The sequence below is a fragment of the Phoxinus phoxinus genome (assembly GCF_949152265.1).
Source record: "Phoxinus phoxinus genome assembly, chromosome: 15".
NCBI lineage: Eukaryota > Metazoa > Chordata > Actinopteri > Cypriniformes > Leuciscidae > Phoxinus > Phoxinus phoxinus.
In genome coordinates, this window is record NC_136890.1 from 18,700,695 (window position 1) to 18,716,009 (window position 15,315).

Below are 15,315 nucleotides of genomic sequence, written 5' to 3' on the forward strand. Positions count from 1 at the left end.
TTCAGTACATGTAAAGTCAGTATAATTAATTATGTTACATAAAGATGTACTTAAAAATCCTAATCAAGTAAGTAATTGCATTTCATATAAATTATCCTTTATTTTAAATATATAAGTGTTCGAAAATATTACATTCAGTTCGCACTTGGTCTTTCAGAGTATATTATTTCTGTAATTATTAGGCTACTCTTATTAAAAATATGCTAAAGTGTACTTCTTAGTCACCAGGGCATTATTCTTCAAACTGTGGTGTGAAGTTCTGGGTAAAAACGTTCTGGGTATTTCTTTGGGCACTTTTAGGGGTTGATAATAAAAAAAGAGAGATTTTATTTGAGAATTAATTTTTGCTACTTTTCAAATACTTTTATTTTTTTAATGTAGGATACACAAAATGTGGGCTATAAAATTAGCCGTAGGAGTCAAACCAAAGGAGTCAACAACTAGTGAACTGTTGAGTAAAATGTATGCTAGTGAAAAGTTGGCTCATTTAGATTAATTAGCTATATATGAGTTAATTAATTAATCTAAACCAAATTATTAAATGAAATAGAAACAAAACAGCCATCTAGCAAAATAATGGAATGGAGAAAGTGAGGCTATTTCAAGATAGAGGGTTTTGTACACCATTTAAACCACATGAATTTGTTTTGAGATATAGTTGGTGGTTTCCCCAGACTTGGGGTATTAAGTTTGCAACTTTTATTTTGCTTATCTGCAACTTGGAAGCTTTTAATTTTTTTTTATAAATAATACATTTTCAGAAATCACTGCTGCAGTCAAAGCAAGCATAGCTTAGACATGATGAACACAATATATTTCCCAGTGTTTTTTTTTATTTTAATTATTGCCTTATCCCACATAAATGTATTTTCTGTTACAAGCAGTATCATTATAAATTATCAGTGGAAATTCCCTGTAGTAAAAACACAAACCCCTTTAATATGAGTGGAAACTTGTTATCCTGTCAGCTGTATTTCAATCAGGACAGCACGCTTAAGGGTGAACAGCTTTATTATCAGCTACATCTCAAATGGAAATCCCCCATCAGACTGCACTTGTCTGTGTCCTTTACCTGCTCAGCATCTTCAAGAGATCTTTGAAATCTGAATCCACACACTACATGTGACTCGCTTCAGGTTGCAGAATCAAAAATATGCCCTCTGCTGGCCGCATGTCAGAGTCAGCAGCTCTTTTTTAAAGTTAAATGAGATATAAAGTAATAACTGCAGTTACTTTACAGCAAGATCCATAAGTGTGTGGCGTTGTGAAGTGTTTAATGTCTGTGTTAAATGGAAAATTCTGGGAAATTTGTCAACTCAACTGCAGACGGACTCTGACTAACTGTTCTTAAAATTGTTCTAAGATATGTTAATATGTATATCCATATACATAAAAAAAATGTGCGTTCTTGTGCGTCATTGCAGCTACAGAGTGATTTGTTTCATAAAAGTCAAAATAATGGGATAATGAACAAAAAAATGCATCATCTTCAAGCTTTAAAGATCATGTGAAAGTGCATTTAACCACTATGTGGCGCCAAATAACTGGATATTTCAAATGAAAACATGATTTTGCTCTTTAAATAAGACCAACATTTTCTAATCTTAAAATATAGACAAAAAAAGAACAAGGTCACATTTCTTCAACTGTCATTTGGCCTTTGTCAAACTGACCTTCTGTTAATGTTATCAAGGTCAGTTCCGCTCAACTATCTCCTGTCTACTGATATGATTATGATTAATAATTATTACATTCCATTATCAACACTGATATAGCATATTTTGAAGGACCGTGGACAGAGGCCTGTCAGTTGTTTCGTCCTCACACTTTCTTTTACAGTCTTATATTTTTGCATACTGTATTGTCATAATTAGTGCAAACAAATACAACAGTTGCGGTGTTTAAATGTTCAATACTATATACTCTATATATACTTAGAGAACGACAACACTCAGCTTTCCACCCTTTCCTTCACATATTCCTTAAAGTGATGCTGAAACGCTTCACTCTGCAGGACCCAGGTGGGAATGGACTGCACAATCCCGCCCTACAGGAGAATTACACATTGGTCAGAAACAATACATGCACAGCACTCACAAAAAAGTGTTTTTCACAGAGGTGCCATACATAGAAGAACCATTTTGGGTTCCCAAGAGAAGCTTTCAGTGAACCGTTCTTAAATGAACCGTTTTTTTCTTACCGTGAAGAACATTTGAATAATCGAAACAACATTTTCCCACTATAAATAAATAACCTTTTGTGCAATGGAGAGGTTCCATAAATGTTCAAGGTTTGTCATGGTGGAACCACTGATGCTAATAAAGAACCTTTATTTTTAAGAGTGCACTTTAACTATATTAATAAACAGAGGTCATTACCAATATGGTATGAGTGACGCTGCCATATGTTTGGTCACCAGCCTTCAGATATTTCAATGAGCTCCTCACAAACTCCTCAGCTGTGAATGTAACCATATCTGGTTTCTGATGTCCTGTCATTGATGTTGAAACCCCAAATGGAGCCACCGTCTAAAAAAAAAAAAAAAAAAGGCTTTAGGGGATAGAGGCATTGATATCTCAATTCTGGTTAGCAGATATGTAAATTTGACACACACACACACACACACACACACACACACACACACACACACACACACACACACACACACACACACACACACACACACACACACAGTGTAGAATGTGTAGTTGTGTAGAAAGTTTTTTATTCTACCTGAATAATAATTCCCTTGGATTTATATTCTGCTTGAAGACCCTGTGAAAATCTCTCAACAAAAACCTGAAAAGATATATATATATAAAAAATGTTTTTATTATATATGTTGACATTGCTAATACAGTGCTTTTCAACTTTGTGTAGATATTTTGCTCTCTTTTTACCTTTGATGCTGAGTACAAGGTGTAAATAGGGCAGGGTATTTTGGCTATTCCAGAAGACACATTCAGAATGACTCCTCTTCCTCTAAGGAAATACTAATTGTCAGTGTGCTTGTCATATGTTAAAATTCTGGCATTTTTATTTTGATGATCCCCTTAAGTAACATTGCACCTATAGTATACATGTATACATGTCCACTAACTCTCATTAGAGTATTGTAGACTCTCTGCTTAATATCTGCTAACACTTTATTGTGATGCTCCCCAACAGACATTCTACTGACTATTAGTAACTTTGCAACTACATGTCAACTTATTCTACTAACCCTAACCCCTTATTCTACTAACCCTGACCCATCCAACAGTCTACTAATACTCAGTCAGTTGAACAACATTACTTACAGTCAACGGAGTGTCTAAAGGGGATCATCAAAATAAATTGTAACCAACATATGTGAAAATTATGAGAAAACCAGTCAACAGTGAAGGCCAAACCTTTGCTGCATTCCTGGTAGGACAATTCTGCACATCTACAAATGGAGGAAAACCGTGTGAGTGCATTCTATTAAATCTCTTTAGCACTGAACCAATGGTTCTCAACTGGCTTTTATTTAGGATTTTATGCTGGATGTCAAGTGGCGACTCAAGATTATTTAGCATCCAAACTTTCAACCAAAAAAAAAAAAAAATGGATTAATATTACACTGATCTGTCATTTCACTTAAAATCACCATTAAATTGACAATTCTATTTATTACAAATGATTTATCTGTATATATTATTTATTTATTTTAAATTCATGTGCCCTCATCAAAGTAGCTTCCCCTCCCTCTTGCAGAGACATCTCTTCTCTTCTCTGAAGACGTGTTTACTGGTGTGTGAGGGCAGGACAACCTGTCACTCACATCAGATCACTGCAATAGCAAACCACAACCATCTAATCAATTCCCCTTGGACAAAATCAACTCCCGTCCTTCATTTTTTTCTTGTTCGAGTAGACATTTCACACAGATATACGTCACAATAGGGAAGAAAAGACTTGTAACTTCCAACTTCCATTTTATGCTGAGAATTAAAAAAGATTCTGATGGACTTTGATGACTTTTAAACGTTTATAAACTTGTATTTTTGCCAACTATGCACAATTATATCATTTGTTGCATTTAATCAATAGCATTTTTTCCTTGTTTTCTGCAACCCTGTCAGAGCTGCGACTCATTTTTGGATGTGACCAGTGCGACCCACTAGTTGACTTCCTTATCTATTTCAGTATACGAGTGAGTGGGAAAGACCCAGTTACATTTCATGTATGCATTTAGCAGACGCTTTTAAAATAGAGCAGTGTACAGTTATGTTTGCATTTACTCACCTTAACCATGGCTTTTACATTGCAGTTGATAACATCATGTATTCTCTAGAGGCCACCACATGAAACATATAAACGACAGTTTTTGATAAATACTTTGTAATAGGCCTACCAAGTTGATAGAATTTAATTTCTGATATTTGTGATGTTTTATTAAAGCATGCTTCCATTTAGTTTTACAGTGGGCATTTTTCTATTACTAATATCTAAAATAATTACTACTACATTGTTAAAGGTGTGGTAAGCGATATTTAAAAAATGTTTTTTATGTTTTTGTTGGACATTGTTGATATTTGAAATCAACCCAAACAAACACACCTCTCTCTTCATTCCTCCGCCTCCAAAAGTCACCCTCCAATCCTAACCGCCCTGCTCCGAGTCGGTCTCGATTCCTGATCGCCGGCATGCGAGGAGGCAAGTGCACTAACAACACTAAACACCACATTCCCTAGCAATCGTCAGCGCGGCTCTCACTAACTGACCTCCGTTACACACGCAATCCAAGAGTGGATGTCTGTTTATCATAGCAGAAGCGCAACAAAATAATGCTTCAGGAAAAATAAAGCGCAGATGATAAATGAATGACAAGGAAGGAAGCACTTACAGTACACAATAGTAATTACAAACAAAAGTTGGTTGTTAGTGGCCAACAGTACAGCAGCTCCAGACACACTATGACACTCAAACCCAGTGTTACTCGCGTGTGGAGCGGAATCAAAGCAAACTGTCTGTTTTCAGGCCTTCCCGCTTAACTCTCTCCAGCGCTGTAAAGCTTTTCTAAAATTAACGCGGGTCCTAAAGCTTTGCCCAGTCATAACCCTTCATTATCCAGTGATTTCTTCTGAGTTTTTCTCTTTTGTATTCTTCTTCAAATCTCCCTCTTGCTCGTTCTCTCTCCTCCACTGCCATACGCCCCCTAATGCTGATTGGCTACACACATTTGTTGTTGTTTGTTTGGTGTCGGTCCGTTTTTCACAGCGTTTTCAACAGTGTTTTTCAAATATTGCTTACCCCACCTTTAATGGGAGGCGATACTAGTAGCATATACTGTAGTTTCATGCCCACTTTAAATAACGGAGATATCAAAAATGCGCAGTGCTGAGAAGGATCCATGCAGGAACAGTTTGAAAACTCTTAGTATTTATAAGGATAAATGCATGAACAATGATTGTATGAACCATAGGTGACCTCACTTCTTCCAAATCAGATGTTTCAAGTAGCTTGCAGGGTATTTGGCTCGGTAGAATCCCAACGTTGTTCACTGTGTTAAAAAAATGAACAGGAACACTACTGTTTTTAGTTGAGACACTACTGGACACATTGAGATACAGTATCTGATACCTACTGACCTAAAATACCAATATCCAAACCCTCAAGGTTTTCTTTAATGTGTCCATATATATCGTCTTTGGTGAAGTCAGCCGCTATTACTTTGACTTTCCCTCCTGTAGTGAGCTCTGTCAGAACAAGAAAAGAAAGCAGGTTAAAAATGAGCACTAAGACTACAGACAAAGCTGAGAAACTGAAATTTCAACAGTAAACGCTTCACCGATCTTCCTGGCTGCTCTGTCAAGCTTCTCTTGATTTCTGCTGATGACGATCACATTCATACCTAGTTTTGAAAGCTGCACAGAAAGACAGGAAATACAACGATTGTTAAATAAGCACTAACACATTTTACTGTTATATTTTTATCCTTATACATAACTATTGAACTAATCTAATATCAAGATATAGTCATAATAAAATAGTTTTCACAGGCGATAATCTTGTTACCTCTTCTGCATATGCTCTGCCTATTCCATCTGACCCTCCAGTGACCACTGAAACAGAAGAATTATTCAGTATTATTCTTGAAATCGTGAACGGTACGAATAATGTTTTATCTAATTCACTGATGTGTCAGTTTATGTAATTGTGAACTAATGTGATCAACAACCTATTCAATCTGAGAAATAAAACAATGTAACAATACTTTAAAAAAAAATGTTTTACATTGTAAACAACTATGACCACATAATTAACATATTTTATTACAGAAAATAAGCTCTCGTATCAAGTGTATTAAGAATGTGATAATCTATCTCGTATCACTCCCTCTACGAATATCACACGCTTCAGACGATAGGCAGTCAGTGTTTTAACAGCATGTTCTTGGACAGATTGTGTGTACCCACCAATTGAATAAACAAAGAGGAAGCATGGGTGGTGCATATATGTGAAAAGTCTCTCTGAAGCTTGGAGCTGCATCTTCTCTCCACCACTGACAATTAGACCATCATAGAAGTTCACATTGTACAAGAGAGTGGGAGGGAAAAAATGCTGGAGGGCCAGTGTATAATATAGAGGAAATGATGTAAGATGTAATTACTGCCTTCATGCTTTCATTGCAGACTAGAGAGATTTGAACTAATGTCCGGGTGGTATCTTCTATGTGGGAAAATTACTTTTTGTGTCTTTTTTATTTGAGCGGTTTCCCATGCTTTCGTTCTTTCTTTGCACCACTGGTTGTGTGTACAAGAAGTACAAGTAGTACCCTGCTTCACAATCTCAGTGAGGGCTGAATGAAAAATCTTTGTGAATGTGAACCATTCAATCTTCATGTGGCTTGCCTCAGTTTTATACTTTATTATAATTATAAATTAATAAATGCTGTGCTACTTCAGTAAGGTTAACGTGTTTTACCAGCGGGAAATTTACCACTGACTGATAGAGGCTAGTTATTCTGTTCTCAGCAGAAATTAATCTCCTTGTGAAGTCAGCCGAGAAGTTACATCGGGGTGCAGTACTGGCAGATGGCACCCAACAGGTGCCTATCAGGGCATTCATGGATGACTTGACCATCATGGTAAAATCAGTACCCAAAGGGAGATGGACTTGTTAAACTTGCTGATTGGGCAAGGATGGAGTTCAAACCCACAAATTCCAGAAGTTTGGTGTTGAGGAACATGTCCAGGATCGGTTTCATTTTAAGATCAAAGAGGACACCATTCCAACACTCCAAGGAAAGCCAGTGAAGAGCTTGGGAAAGTGGTACAGGGCAGAGTGCAGAAGCAGAGTGTGATGGAATTGTTTAAGGAAGTTGAAACCTAGATGACATCCCTGGAGAATAGTGGCTTGCCTAGCAAGTATAAGGCCTGGGGTTACCAGCATAGGGTCCTACCCAGATTGATCTGACCACTGCTCATTTATGAGGTACCTGTCTCTACTGTGGATAGGTTGGACTATTTTAACTATTTGAGGAGATGGTTCAGCATGGTTCCATAAAGCTTCTGCTCCATAAGCCTGTATAGCACAGGCAGCAAAGCTGCAGCTGCCAGTAACATCAGTGGTGGAGGAGTATAAGCTAACAAAAACATGGCAGGCTATGAAGCTGCAAAACAGTAAAGACGCAAGAGTATGTCAGGCGGACATTGAGGTTAGAACGGGTCGCAAGAGGTTAGCCGGCAGAGCATTGAGGGAAAGTCGACATGTTCAACATGCAGCAATGAAAAAGCAGGGCAGCTGGACGAGTTGGGAGAGTGTGCGGGAGTGGGTTCTGACCTGGCAGGACATCTGGAGCATGGAATAGAGTTTCTGTTGTGTTCCAAATGTCCTACTTTACTCCATCAAACCTTCATACATGGCGGTTGACAGAGAGCCACACCTGCATACTCTGGGGAAGGCCAGCTAATCTTGAGCACGTCCTCTCCTCGTGCAGGTCAAGTTTGGTGATTGGGAAATTTTGGTGGAGACATGACCAAATATTAACTCAGCTGGCTGTCGGGGTGGAGCAGGCAAGAAAGAAGCCAAAACAACTTGTTTCATTCAGTACCTTAGGTCTGGGGAGAGCCCAGCAACAGAGAGGAGGAGTAAAGGAGTATGGGCCACGGCAAACGACTGGAAGATGCGGGTAGTCCTCAATAATCCATACAAGCCTCAGACCTGATATTGTGCTCTGGTCAAAGGGTACCAAGCAGGCGGAACTTATTTAGCTGACAGTACCCTGGGAAGAGAAGATGGAAGATGCACACAAGCGTAAGCTTAAGAAATATCAGGCTTTGATTCTCGAGTGCCAACGGAAAGGATGGAAGGCTTGGAACCGCTCAGAGGAGGTTGGCTGCAGGGGTTTTGCAGGGCAGTCACTTTGGAGTCACTTTAGACTGCTTGGGATTGGCAGCCAGGCTAGGAAGCAGCTGGTAGCAAACATCCCAAACATACAAAGCTTGCATTCTGGTGGATATGGATAAAAACAAAACAAGCAGTGGCAGAACCAACATGGTGAAGGGCCAAGAACATCTGGAGTTTTGAGGTGGAGAGCAGGGGTGGAACTAGAACTCTGGTTCTACCGTCGAGCCCCCCTGAGATGTCATGGGCTTAAATTAACGAAACTTTGAGGAAGGGTGGGGTGGGGGTTGGGGGGATGGGGAGGGTGTGTGTGTGTGTGTGTGTGCCCATTTGATAACCCACAGAAGCCCTAATCTCAATCAAATTGCGTGTGTGTGTGGGTATATATATATATATATATATATATATATATGCTTGAAACCACTGTGTGTATATGGGTCAGTGACGTGCCGCACTGATTTGCACTTCCAGGAGCAATAAATATTATATATTTATATAAAATAGGTTTAAAATTATATATATGTTTTAATCTCACATCATTTGTCCTCCTCACTGTTCATAATTGTGTGAAAATTTCAAAAATAGGTAACTTTTAGACTATTAATGTGGTCAAATGTCATACGGTCAAACGGAATTCACTTAAAGTTATTTAAGACAATTGCATTTAAAATTATTAAAAATGTTTCAAAATGATACAATTTTTCATTTGGCATATTTTTTCAAGTCTTAAGAAAAGCATATTAAAGTATCAGTAAGATAGACCTTTAAGAAATGTCATTAGTATCTAAAACAAATCGTTCCGCAAAGACACATTTTCTCTATGTCATACGGTAAAACAAAGTTTAGAAGCCATTTTGGAACTGAATATTAATGACTTAAGTCATGTGACATTGGATGACATCACTCAGAGGACCCCCTGAAGACCAGCCAAGTTGAAGGTAAGTTTAAGATTACCATGTGTTACCATGGTAACCATGTGTTACCATGTGTCACAGATTTGGGTGTCATATGGTCAAACGTCAAAAAAGGGTTTAATACATTTAAAATGTGAAAAAATATTGATTTACAGGTGAAATATAAAGTTTAAAAGTCAAGGTTAATGGTAAAGGTGGAAGGAGGTGGCCAAGCAACTGCCTGTTATAAATGACAAAGCATGAAACTGTCATAAGGGCAAACAAAAAATGTCATACAGACAAACGATTTTACCGTATGACATGTTGTTATACCATATGACACAGAGCATTTAACTGAATTATTTAGTTATTTCTTAATTGTTATATCACATATATAGTTTGTACAACTAATATGAATTAATATTAACATATATAATATATTTCTGCCTATTTTAAGCATTTTTTCACATTATTACAGATGTCTCTTTCTAGTAAGGAGAGGGGTGCACATTTCCATGCAAAGCTAAGGGCAGATCCTGCATCTAGAGAGGAGAACCTAGCCAAGAGGAGGGAAAGGCATAACTGTGAGAGTATATGATGACATAGTCTTTCCAGCGTGTCCTAGGTCTTCCCCGGGGTCTCCTCCCGGTGGGAACAGATCCTCGAGCCACCTCAGCTGACCCCTCTCGATGTGGAGGAGCAGCGGCTCTACTCTGAGCTCCTCCCGAGTGACCGAGCTCCTCACCCGATCTCTGAGGGATCGCCCAGCCAACCTGTGGAGAAAGCTCATTTCGGCCGCCTGTGTCCGGGATCTTGTCCTTTCGGTCATGACCCACAGCTCATGACCATAGGTGAGAGTAGGAACGTAGATTGACCGGTAAATCGAGACGACAGACCGGTACACCGACCGCATTACTGCAGAAGCTGCCCCGATCCGTCTGTCAATCTCCCGTTCCATCCTTCCCTCACTCGTGAACAAGACCCCAAGATACTTGAACTCCTCCACTTGAGGCAGGAACTCTCCACCAACCTGAAGTAGGCAAGCCACTCTTTTCCGACTGAGGACCATGGCCTCGGATTTGGAGGCGCTGATTCTCATCCCAGTCGCTTCACACTCGGCTGCAAACCGTCCCAGTGCATGCTGAAGGTCCTGGTCTGATGGGGCAAACACGACAACATCATCCGCAAAGAGCAGAGACGACATCGTGTGGTCCCCGAACCTGACACCTTCCGGCCCCTGGCTGCGCCTAGAAACTCTGTCCATAAATATTATGAACAGAACCGGCGACAAAGGGCAGCCCTGCCGGAGTCCAACATGCACCAGGAACAAGTCTGACTTACTGCCGGCAATGCGAACCAAGCTCCTGCTTCGGTCGTACAGGGACCGGACAGCCCTTAGCAAAGGACCCCGGACCCCATACTCCCGGAGCACCTCCACAGGCCGCCACGAGGGACACAGTCGAATGCCTTCTCCAAATCCACAAAGCACATGTGGATTGGCTGGGCAAACTCCCATGAACCCTTACTGTTCTTTTTAAACTAAATGTTAAAAACAGATTTTTTCACAAGTTATCTCACTGTTGTAAATCTGAATGATATTGTCATGTATTACATATAGCACGTCCTATGTGTTCTTTGTACTGAAAGAGAGTTGAGTTGACTAAAAGAAATATTCATGTGTTGGTAAATATATTCTACTGTTAATAAAAGGTTCACTTGAGATGCCTTGTGTTTCTTTGAAATCATTTTGAATTGGCCTACATGTATTTATTACATTAAAAATGCAATGAAACATTGAAATTGTACTATGTCATACGGTAAAACAAAATATGTCATATGGTAAAACATTGCATTTTAAAATAAATAAAAATAAATACTTTGTTTGTTTACATGGTTCATGAAAGTAATGGAGGAGAGCTAGTATGATATACATATATATATAACATCAAGGCATTTTTGACTAATTTCTTTTAAAAAAAATAGAACAAATGTCCATAGATGACATGCTGAAGTTGTTAAAAAACAAAATATTTAGTATTTGTGGTGTAGGTGTTTACATTTTGCAACTTGTTATAGAATACTTACAGATCAACTATTACATTCATGGTTGTATTTAACTGTGTCATGAATATCAAATTTAATTTATTTCTAAAAATCACTTCGTTTTACCTTATGACATTTTCAAGGACTGTATACAAAGAAACACATTAAAATGTCAAATATTGTTATTTTTTATAAAGGGCACTAATAAAAACAAAAAATATACACATAGATTTACACAAAAAATGCTATATTTAATTTGTCCTTTCATTTTTATTTTTTTACTGTTTTGAAATTCTAAAACGTCACTGACCCATATATATATATATATATATATATACACACACACACACACGTACTGATATATATATATTATATATATATATAGCCTATATCATGCACTCATACAGGCTAAACCAACTGTGTGACATCTAGAATGTGCAGGACAAATTCCAAAACTCTGCATGAATATTTATTCAAAGTGAAAAGAACAGCAGATATACTATGTCTTAACATGCTAGAAAACACTCCCTGGGAAGGGATATTGTAATGCACACGCACACACACACCAGGAAGAACTTTTCAAAGCCTCAAAGTGAAAGAATTAGTTGCGGAAAGAGAGAAAAAGTAAGGTTGATTTGTTTTAAAATGAACAGGAACAACCATTCAAAATCAAGAAATGAATAGAGAAATAGCGTCCTAGAACATACTGTTCTAATTGCCTTTTGTTCTCTGCCACTCTCAGTGCCGGAATGGAATGGAAAGGAAGCTTGGGAAAAAGTAGCTGGAATTGTTGTTTTGTGTTGCTGAACTTGCATAAACAGTATAATTTCAAGAAAGCCATAAAGAGGATTCCTCTTTTGCCAACAATAAAAGTCCTGTTTAGGGAAGCAAGGCATTTTGTGAGTGACAATTTAAAGTGAGACGAGAAACTTGTTCCTGGGTCAAACAGTGGAACAAAAGCAAGGTAGTGCTGGCTTCACTCTGACTGTTCTCAACCAGCGGTTGTCCCTCAAGGCACAGTAGCGTGTTTTCAACATACAAAAAACATTGCATTTTCTTAAATGCTTAAATCATGACATTTCTAACTGTGAACTAATAACTTACTTATAAACTAATTATATATTAAGCATGATTTAAAGTAGTAATGTCATTTTAGTAAAAGTTATTTTTTTTGCTAAATGCAAAAATCTTTCAAGTATAATATTTAAACTAAACTGCCTGTTATATGAATAAAAATGCATGCTTAAGACAAAACAGGAAATAAAGTCAAAATGTTGGTGTATCTCACCTGCCCATTTCCCCAGAGAGGTGAAAAAAGATTCAGAAAGAGGACAGAAGAGCTTCGGTGCAAGCATCATAAGAAGGCATAATAGTTTCCCTCCAAAAACCAGGACGGTGCAAGTCCCAGTCAAAATGAAGAGAATCTCAGTGAGAGTCATGATGGATTTTCTCAAGGCTTAAAATGAGTCCTTCCAGCTATTTTGGTCCCTCTTTTTACTGCACGGTTCTCATTCTCTCATCTAATCTGACCACAAGCTTTCAACCTCAATGCTGACAGCCCCCTCGGCCAATCAGAATCTTCTCTGCCCATTCTGACCAGGACATAATTCACATTCCTGATTTGTGCGTGTGTGTGTTGTGCCATTTAGGACGAGTAAGCTCACCTATTGTCTTCCAAATCCCAGAGTGAAGTGAATTTAAGTGACTTACCTTGTATTAAAGAATATAGGTTAATTCTGTACTAAAGAATCACATTTCGGGCACTTAAATCCCTTCACTGCTGTCTTACAGAACAGATTTTAGGGTGTTGCCCCTGCATACCGTAGCAATATAATTGCTAAATATAGTCCACCTCTATATCTTCTAACAGTAACAGCAGGTTGCTTGTTAAACACAAACATTTTTTTTTAATCATTTTGAATCTTTATGGTCCCAAGCTGTGTAACTCTTTGACAACCTATTAACAAGTTCATTAACCTGCCACTATTAGTACACCCCCCCCCCCTTTTTTTACCTTACATTCTTGTAAATTAACCTGAATCTTTTTGTTTTCTTTTTATATTTGTATAAACCCTTTTTATTTATATTGTCACATTCAGTTCAGTGTTATAATTAATGTAGAGATGGATTAGTGATATATATATATATATATAAAAACCCCGCATTTTCTCATGTTACAATAATAAGGCATGAACATGTTTACACGACAACAATTTTTCTTGCTGTTTATCAATTTAAATCTGGGTGATCATAAATTGGAGGGTGATAAAATTCATTAATAATGTATTAGTAAGAACATCTTTTTTATATCCTTTATTTATTTATTTACCTTTTTCATGGGAAGACTGAAAGGTATGACTGAATACCAGCTTTTGTAACATGATTTACAGTAAATGTGCACATTTGGTTTCACAATTATTGATCTTGTGAAGTAAAGTCAACAATCACTTTTTAATTCTTCATCACACTAGTTGCCCTTCTCATCATCAGCCCTGTCTAGCACATTTGTCTGGCACTGCAGTGTTGAATTCTCTGAGGCACTTTATTTAAAAAGCTCCACCGCCATCTAGTGTAGTAAAAATCACACCTTTCAGCTCAACTGCATATTGTATCAAACGTGTTACCCTACTCCATTTTCTATTGATTGTCCTAAACATATGCTAAATTATGCGAGTAGATCAAAACTAAAACTCACTCCTTCAGATTAATAAGTCTCATAGAAGGGCTTTGTTTGGCTTTGCCAGCCACTGCCCACTCTGGAATAGCTTGAACTGAATGGATGTCAAATGTTTTCTGCCTCATTGTTTAATCCCTAGCAACCGGTTTGTTATATGATTCAAGAGGGATGTTATTAGTGAGATGTAGAAATGAGCAATATTCACTTTAATGTTTATTTATTTTTTATTTATTTAACGAGCAGTTCTCGTTTTACTAAATCAACCTTTGCATGTCGGGATGAAACAGCAGAGGGCGCTATTCACCAAGTTTGGCATTTTTTGGTCGCCTGTTCACTCAAAAATGAAAATTCTGTCATCATTTACTCACCCTCAAACTGTCTGGTTACCAACATTCTTCAAAATATCTTCTTTTGTGTTCAACAGAAGAAAGAAAGTAATACCTGTTTGGAACAACTTGAGGGTGAGTAAATGATGACAGAATTGTCATTTTTGGGTAAACTATAGCTAGCTACTATACATGTGGATGAAAAATCACAATCAAGTTAATGATTTAACTTTAAGTATGCAAACGGCCACTATATAGTCTATAGGCCAGTTCATATTATCGAACTGCATCTTAAATGATCTCTTATAGCAGCAATGAGTTTGACATTTTTTATCTTCTTAAATCAAATGTAGGCTACTTGAATAGGCCTATGCATGTGAACGAAAAATTGCAATACAACAATCAATTTCTCGAATAATTTAACTTTAATTATGCAAACGGCCAATATACAGTATGTAGAATATAGGTATAGTTTTATGTTATCAAACTGTCAGAACTGAAGAAATAACGTCCTCTATTATTATTAACATATTGAAGCAAACTGATGGTACCAAATTCTGACTGGTGCACCGTCTGGTCTAAATTAACAGAGGTAAACGTGTTATATTATAATGGTATATCCCTAAATGTTACCTTTAATATGTTGATGCTGTAAATCAATGTCTAGGATGAACTCAGTGAACTTGTGTTGCTCTTCTGAACTTGTCTCGTCGTCCGTCCGATTGATGAATCAGAGTCAGAGTCAAATTTGTTCAATGAGTCGTTTGAATCACAAAATTGGACTGAACGATTCGTTCAAGAAAATAATAATAATAATAATTATTATTATTATATAGGCTACAATTGTTTAATGTAATGCAAATATTTTAGGTTCTAAATTACTAAAGATTTATGAGATGAATCATATGAAATTACAAAGAGCTCTCTTATTAATAAAACGTATTTGTTGAACATAGTGTGTAATATGCCAGGGGCCACGGGATTATGCCAGTTACAATTACGCCCG

The 15,315-nt window shown here is 37.5% G+C and overlaps 1 protein-coding gene across 4 annotated transcripts; it reads right to left on the minus strand.

Annotated features, from left to right (window-relative positions):
- Positions 1–818: 818 nt before the first annotated feature.
- On the minus strand, positions 819–15,046 carry hsd17b3 (hydroxysteroid (17-beta) dehydrogenase 3). Of its 4 annotated transcripts, XM_079636889.1 has the most exons (12): positions 14,943–14,995; positions 14,352–14,424; positions 6,040–6,086; positions 5,813–5,888; positions 5,613–5,720; positions 5,457–5,524; positions 4,267–4,311; positions 3,393–3,427; positions 2,901–2,982; positions 2,734–2,799; positions 2,379–2,528; positions 819–2,047 (listed from the first exon to the last, which is right to left on the minus strand). In XM_079636889.1, exons 2-12 carry the CDS (start codon positions 14,374–14,376, stop codon positions 1,952–1,954), a joined length of 798 nt encoding a protein of 265 aa, XP_079493015.1. In that variant the 5' UTR covers positions 14,377–14,424; positions 14,943–14,995; the 3' UTR covers positions 819–1,951. The 4 variants fall into 4 exon arrangements, with proteins under 4 accessions (XP_079493015.1, XP_079493016.1, XP_079493014.1 ...); XM_079636890.1 differs by lacking the exon at positions 14,352–14,424 and having other exon boundaries at positions 14,943–15,046; XM_079636888.1 differs by lacking the exons at positions 14,352–14,424; positions 14,943–14,995 and adding an exon at positions 12,595–12,828.
- Between the last annotated feature and the right edge of the window lie 269 nt (positions 15,047–15,315).